This window comes from Cariama cristata, unplaced genomic scaffold, assembly GCF_000690535.1.
Source record: "Cariama cristata isolate BGI_N322 unplaced genomic scaffold, ASM69053v1 scaffold34317, whole genome shotgun sequence".
NCBI lineage: Eukaryota > Metazoa > Chordata > Aves > Cariamiformes > Cariamidae > Cariama > Cariama cristata.
In genome coordinates this window covers 702-8,474 of record NW_009626566.1, presented here as the reverse complement: position 1 = coordinate 8,474, position 7,773 = coordinate 702, and the positions used below count along the sequence as shown (strand labels likewise).

The following is a 7,773-nucleotide window of genomic DNA, read 5'->3' as shown; positions in this document are numbered from 1 at the left end:
GCCGGTCGGATGAGCGCAGAGCCAGACCTCCGCTCCTTGGAGAGCTTGGAGCTGTGTCCTGTGTTTATAAAGTCACCGCTGGCCTTCGGGAGACTGTTTGTGAGCGTGGGTAGGGTCCGGGCTTCAGAACCGCGCTCCTTAGTCCCTCGGCAGCCGAGTGCTTAAATGTGCGCTTTTGCTGTGCGCACAGGAGCATCCCATCGAGAGCACGGAGATTACTCACGGCTGGCAGTGTCAGCGCTGAGAGACAGCTTTAGGACTTGTTTGCATTGCAGATCCCATTGCCAGTTTCCATGTTTGTTATCTTTACGTACCCTGATCTATGACTTTACTAGGTTTTACACGGCCGGCACGCAGGCCTTCCCTCCACCGGCACCGCAGAGGCCTGACGTGGGGCAGCTCTCCGGGACGGCTCCGTGGCACTGAGCTCTGTGGTCGGGCACTGCTCGTGGAGGCTGGGTTTGCTGGTCTGCAGGATCTGTTCTGGTGCTGTGTTCCTGCGGGCTTTAAAAGAAATGTGAAAAGCTGCCAGTGATGTGACACTGTTTAACAATGCGATTTATGATGGGTTTTTTATTTAGTTAATGCAGATAAAGAGGCTCTGCTAATTTGCCTGTTAGTATCGCACATCTGTATATGTTTTATGATTAATTGTTCTGTATCCTAGAAACAAATGTTAAACTGAGACCTTGAGTTCTTTAAGAAGAACTGAGAATTGTTTTGATAGGATGCTACCCGGGACAGGTATTTCAGAGCACGCTGTTTTATCTTTTTTTTGATTCAGGGCTTTCTGAGGAAAGCAGCCTTGTTTGAGAACTAGCTTTCTGCAGAATGCTTCTGTCTTTGCAACGCATCTCTAGTAATATTTTGTTTATTCTAGCAAAGAGTGAAAGCTTTCCAGATGATCAGCATGTTTAGGAGAGACTTGAGACCTGGTTCTTGGTTCTTCAGCTTTCTGGTGAGCTTTACAGTAATTTTTATAATTTTAGTATTTGAGATAATATTAATGCTTTCTATGAATGTTACAAAGCATCCTCTCCGACAGGTCGGTAGTCTGTCCAGGGGTCTCTTTGCCTTTGCAGCCCTTGCCAAGAATCCGACTTCTAAAGGTTAGTGTTTTTATCAGCACTTCTGTATGTTTTTACAAGCAATATTCAGCACAGAGAAACAACGCCTAAAAAGGTGTCCAGGGGCAGAAACAAAGGTAAAGAAACTTTTTCTGATACCCTGTTTTGTGCCTGAAATTATATTTGCATAGCTAAATATTTGCTTGGCTAACTATTAAATTACTGTCTAAAATCAGGTAAGTACTGCTCAGCTACCAGTCTTTGTGCCGCCGTAACTGCAAACAAAACAGATTATTTTATGCTTGCAAACTTCATCTGCGAGTGCAGAAGCTGGTAGGAGCTGGGAAGTGGGGATAAAATGAGAAAATTTTCTTGTACGTAACTGCTTTGAACAAACTGCCCTGAGGGCAATCGCTGGGCATATCGCAGTGAGCTTTTCCTTCGGACTGGGCTCGACACGGTTTTGTGTGTCCCGCAGAAGTGTGCCCAGCTCCTGCCCTAGGCCAACGATTCAGTTTGTGCGCAGACTCACAGATGTCCCTCATTTTAGGTCCAATATAGTCTGGACTTTTCGGTGTGCTCACGGAACATCCCAAGGGCTGGATACAGAAATGAGCTCCTGCCTTCAGCTCCCCCGGGGTGTACCAGGCAGTATTTGTAAATGCTTGGGGATGCGGCAAGGGCCTGCCCCTGTAGTGTATGTGGCATGGAAGTGGGTTGGAAAGGCTTTCTGTTTCTCCACATTGTGTGTGTCTTTCTCCAGGTTTTGCTCCTGTCACGATTGAGACCTCAAGACACATGTATGAATATGTGGCCACTGCTTTGGACTGGTGGCATGCAGACAGATACTGCGACCAACACTTTGCTCAGTTGCTTTTTGAACCCCAAGACGGTGAGCAAGCTTCCTTTAGCAAACTGCTGCAGTCCCACCACATCAGAGGTTCTGTCTGGCTAAATGAAAGGGATGGTGTCCTGCACAAACCAAAATGGAGACGTGAGTAGAAATGGGCTTGGACTACTTGGAGATATGTTCACTGCTGGATCTTTTTTGTTCTGAAAAATTAATCTGACTGGAAAAGTTGCCACTTGTTTTTTATTGTCACTGTCGTAATGCCTGGGACCTCTAGTCACGAGCTGGAACTGGCAGCCTGAACAACAGTGATCCCAGCACATAAGCTGGTCGCTGTCAAGGTTTTTTAATGCATTGCAACAGAAGGGAGTTGCAAAGAGGCTCATCTGCTCTATCCTCCTGTGCAAACGCCCTGTAAAGCAGCTCTGGCTTTGGTCAGCCTCGCCATTTGTGACCTGTGGGTCCCGCAGAGCACTGATGTTAGACGGGACCAGGAGAACGGGCATGCCCCAGCCACAAGACACTGCTTGGCAGGTGCCTCAAAGGTCTTGCTTGACTATGCTCTGTAGCAGGGGATGATTGGCAACATGCTGTTCCTGCCATATTCGTTATCTGCAATCCTATTTTCTTAGAAAACTAAGTTTCTGGAAATTACACTTGCTGAAATGATGCAGTCTGAGCTTGCCTGTCTTCCCGATCCCCTCCAGGCCCGGAGGAGGCAGAAGCCTTGCTGCCTGCTTACAGGATGTCCTTGCCTGCAGGGTCCATGAGGTCTTAGCTTGCGTAGGAGGGCAGTGAAATGATGGTTTCATCCCAGCGGAAGGTGAGCAGGCTTTGGCCCGTGCTTCTTCCTTTATGCTGGCTGAAATTTCTCTTTCTAGGAGACCACATCGTACCGGTCCTGGTGTTCGGAGACAAAACAGACACCAAATACGTGAAGGTGCTCGCTGACTTCCCAGCACTGCCTGCTGTCACAGCCTGCGCCCACCTCCAGTGGGACGCCAGGACCCAGGAGATTGCTACCATCTTCTCCTATGCTGTGCCGGCTTTTATTAACGAGTTTCAGCTCCGTGGCTTTGTTGATGAGGAAGGCTTTGTTCGATTTGCTCTGATAGTCCATGGGCACCATTCCCCATACCTGCCCGTGTTCCGTGCTGATGGACAGTGGCATCACTTCTGCGTGACGTGGCAGCAGGAAAACGGGACCTGGGCTATCTATGCCGACGGTAAAAGGAGGGCCTCTGCCAGCGGTTTGTGTGCCGTGGGGCCGTCTACCCCCCAGGCCATCTACGGCCAGGGGACTTTCATAATTGGGCAGGATCAGGATTCCCTGGGGGGCACCTTCAGGGAGAAAGAGTCCTTCAGTGGGAACATCACTGACTTGCACATCTGGCAGAAAGTCCTGGGCGCGGAGCAGATTGAGAAAGTTCGGTCATGCTGGGTGGTAGAGCAAGACCTTGTATTCGGGTGGAGCTCAGACGCTCTGGAGATTGAAAACACCGTTGGGGAAGTGACCGCACAGTTTCTTTGCCCAGGTAAGTCTTATTACCCTCGCTGCTTCAGCTCCCTTCTGCGGTGGGCGGTCAGCACACAGGGATAGTCCGAGGAGCCAGTCCCATCCTTAGAGAGGGAATTTGGTGCAGCTGGTGGAATGATGCTTCTCCTTCGGGAAGGAAAGCAGAAGCACATTCAGAGCTGGGCTGGGCAGTTTCCAAATCGTTCTTAAAGGCACAGTCATCACTAAACCCGTGATCATTGAAGACCCCCGCAATGACCCTATTTCCGATGTCCTGGACTAATTACAGGCTTTCTCTTCTACTGAGAGAAATGGCTTGCTTGTCAGTGATGGTGTTTCTTGGGGTTTGCACACCTGGTGCTTCGGCGCTCTGCTGCAAGGAGGGATTCCTCCTCTCAGCCAGACTGGCGTGACGTTACCGATAAATCACGAACTCAGGACCTGGCGCTGCCGCCTCCTCCAAGTTCCTTCTGGGAAGGATTTCCCAGGCGGGTTGGGAGCCGTTTCTGAGCCCGGTCCCTGCCCTGCTCTGGCTCTGGGGCTGCTTAAGGAGCAGTCCACAGCTTTTGTCCTCGGTGGGGTTTGCGGATTGCTTGCAGGAACCGTGACACCTGCTGGGGATGGCATGTCTCTGGGGGACCTGGGCCTTCTCTTTGTGTGTGTTTCAACAGGGCTGCCGAGTTTTTGAAGTTGGCAGCAGTGGATTCAGTTACGCATCTTGTTTGCAGGCTTTGCCTTTTATCTGTCACTACAGAAAGGGTACAGCATCTGTTATTTATTTTTTCATTACCTTCCATGGCATTCACTCCTCGAGGTCCTAGCTAGGATGATGGCCAGCGATGGGGAGGCCTCGTGTCTGCTCTGAAGAGACCGCATGCAAAACCTGCTGTAGCTGTGACTTTGCTTCACTTGCATGCACTTTGGCAGGTTATTTTACTGTTCTCCAGTTAAGCAGTGGTTGTACACATTACATGGCTTCTGGATGCAGTGCTGTAGAGTGCCTCCCAATCCAGGCATCTCCAGACTCCTTGGCCAGGGACACATGGGGAGGAGGCAGAAGAGAAATGTTAGACTGTCTCTCCAGGTGACATTTTGTACTAGAAATAAAATACAGCTGTGAAGACACCTTGTCCTGACTGTCCTACAAACTTACTCACCATCTGAGGACCATTCCCCAGGCTTTGAACATGGCATGTGTTAACCACACTGCTAGACACCACAGCAATGGTTATGCTTTTGTTTTATTCTCAGATGCATACTGGCAACTGAAAAAAGCTCAGCTGGAATCCAGCCATTTGCTTGTCGCCCGTGTGAACGCGCTTGCAGAGAGGACTGTGGTGAGTCCTGCAGCCCCAGCAGTGGCAGCTGACCCCGGGAGCAGGCAGGAGCTGTTGGGGTGGACTTGCTGGCACCTCCTGGGGTTTGAGGCCACTTTACCAGCAGTTGTGCCTTTGGCCTTTTCTGAGCTGCTGGCAGAGAGTGTGACCAATACAGATGTAACACGTGCTGTGATCAAAGGAGGAAAGTGTTGCTTCAGGTTGACCCGTCTCACTGAGGTTGAGAGGCTGGACAAGAGACTTCAAAATGCCAAGGCAGATCTCCTTGCCCTAAGATATGCCTGGTTGGCCAGGCAGGTGTCCTCACACCAGCAAGGACATGCAGGGCATTGCGAAGGCGTGGCTGATGATCAACTCTGCACTGAACTAAAACATCTTTTCCATGGCAGATTCCTGAGAACGTCTTCACAAGTGATGTCCAAGACATGAACCTCTCTGTTGCTGTTGGTGCTCTTGATGTCTTGGCAACTGTTCTGAGGGAAGGAGAGACACCAGTGCTGGAGTCGTCTGACCTCCTTGCAGTGCTTCAGTTACTAAAGCAGGTTTCTGATGTGGAAGTCCAGGAGGGAGAGGAGCTGGAGATGTTGGAGCAGTTGGGCCAGTATTACGTGGAAGTGACTGAGTTAATCTTGGAAGAGCAGAATATTGAAACGTGGTCATCAGTCAGCCAGGTAACGGTGTCACCAGCAGTCTGGCCGCTGTGTGCCACGTCTGTTCATCCTGTGTGTGCAGCTGCTTGGCCTGCTGTGTGACCACCGGCTGAGAACCTGTCCTTGCATGGTCACATGTAGCCTTTCTGGCCGTGTTCTGGAGCTTGTGAAAATGCTGCAAGCATGGTCATGGAGCCTCTTTTCCAGCTCAGAAAAGGGCCAGCTGCCTTACTGTTGCCTTGTTTGTTGGAGGTGCAAACAAGGTCTTCTGCAAACAAGCGCAGTCAAGTGGTGCCTTCCTTGCAAACCCCTCCAGTGGTTGTCTCAGCTCTCTTCAAGCTTCTCCACTTTGTCAGCCTGGATTTACAGGATTACACACAGTTTGCAGATTCATGGTGCTTTGTAGATTCCTTGCTCCCACGTGCTGCTGTCTCTGGCAGAGCAATGCCCTTCACTTTATAGTTTGTTGTATTTTCCATGGGTGGGCTGCCAAGGAGCTATCTGTCATCAGCCCCCACACTGTTCAAAACACCGTCAGGCTTTGTGTGAGGGATTTCCATCATCCCACCCCCGTTAGGATTTTCTCCATCAGCTTCTTCCCTTCTCACGTGGGTCTTTTGTGTCTGTTGTATGGTCTGCACTCTCCACCTGTCTCTGGGAAATGTGTGACAGCATCTGGCCTGACCAGTGCTCCAGGAACCAAGCCAGGGACCTCCAGAGATGAAAGGATGCTGAATAGTTCAGAGTTTACCTCATCGCTTAGAGTTGCTTAGGTCTCCGTGGCCACAATTACTCACAGCTTCTCGACAGTGGCATAAAACCAGCCCTGGCCCAGAGTAGCTGGTGCAGGAGGTGTATCTGCTGAAGGAGAAAGGATTTGGGTTTGTGTGCTACAGGGGTGGCACTTCTGCTGCCCAGCACACACAGGACCTTGGGCAATGGGGCCAGTCACCTGCTACCCTTCCAGCAGTGGAGTCTGTTTCTGGGTGAAACATTTTCCAGGAAGAGAGGATTTTTGTTCTACAGCTTTGCAAAAATCAGGAGTCAGGTCTAAAAATCTACTTTCTTCAGAAGCTTATTTAGTTATTTATTTCCGTGCTATTTTAATGACTTTTTATCAAGACCAGCAAGTTTCCCTCATTGCCAGTCTCGTCTCCTTGCTGAAGGAACCGGGAACATCCTTCAGTGAAGAAAGCAAAGCAAAGCAAAGCAAAAGCCTTGAGTCCCAGCTTTTCTTTTTCTGCCAAGGACCAAGCATTTAAGAAAATTCTTGTGAGCTGTGGGAGGTGTTAGCTGGCGGTGCAGGTGCTGATTTCCATTGCTCTGCCCATGTTTGCAGGTTATCAGCGGGCCCATGGCTGTTGTTGAGCTCTGCGACAGAATGGTGTCACACTTAGCCCCACTGCTGACCGCAGGGAGGACAAAGATCACGATCCAGCACGGGAATGTCGGTGAGTGGCAGTGGCAGAGCTGGAGGAGGGCATCCCACCGGGACCCAGCTTAGTCATCCCGTCCGGTTCCCAGTCCAAGTCCACTCCTGGCGCCTCTCCTCCTCTGGCTCATCTCTTGCTAACCCTACAGCCTTCTCCCCATTTCCTCCATGCAGAAGTGTCACAGCGTGGGGGCACCTCTCACACTGTGGATTGTAAGAGGGTTGTAAGAAACCTTTGGGCGCAGGAGACAAACTGAGCCCACGTGCGCATGGTTTGCACTGAAAGGGATCTGCCTGCTGCTGCTGTGGGTCTTGGCTGAGGTTATAATGCCCTTGTGGAACTTTGCTGTAGGCTGAACCCTGGTTCAGTACCTGATTTTACCCCTCCACAGGGCTGGAGGTCAGGAAGCTGGAGCTGAGCAGGCAGGAGCTGAGCAGTGAGGCATACCTGGTCCAGAGCCCTGAGAAAGGCAAGCACGACCTCATTGAAGTTCCCGCAGAAGAAATGCAAAGACTGAAAGCCAGCGGTAGGTTATGACACCTGTGCTTCCCTGGCTCTCCCCTTGGCACTCTGCAGCATCTTCCTTAATGGCACGAACTGTTTACCCTGCACACGTGCAGCCTGGAGAAGTGTGGGGAGGAGATGCCCTTGGTGAAAGGGAGGGGGGCCATGGGGGAGAGATTATCTACAGCCTCTCTACAGACACAGCTTGGAGCTGTGGGTGCCCTGGACCCCCAGTATCACACCCCCGCATTAGGGCGGTGGTGCTCAAGCATGAGCTGCTCAGAGCTGCCCTGTGTGCCTGCACCCATCCTGCAATGCTCTGTCCCTCCAGGTCTCCGCAGAGTCACGGTGAAAAACATGTGGTTTGGCTACGGCTCCCCGCCGAGCGGCCCGGCCGGCGCCGGGCGCAGGCCCGG

At 51.2% G+C, this 7,773-nt stretch overlaps 1 protein-coding gene across 1 annotated transcript; it reads left to right on the top strand.

Annotated features, from left to right (window-relative positions):
* Positions 1–880: 880 nt before the first annotated feature.
* Positions 881–7,767, top strand: LOC104164686 (probable G-protein coupled receptor 144; the record flags this gene model as incomplete). The annotated part of the gene is given in 10 exon segments (XM_009704093.1): positions 881–958; positions 1,046–1,109; positions 1,831–2,061; positions 2,799–3,461; positions 4,103–4,192; positions 4,685–4,770; positions 5,160–5,441; positions 6,760–6,871; positions 7,245–7,379; positions 7,689–7,767. Coding segments are annotated over 10 exon segments (1,820 nt in total), but the record flags the coding sequence as incomplete, so codon positions are not given.
* Between the last annotated feature and the right edge of the window lie 6 nt (positions 7,768–7,773).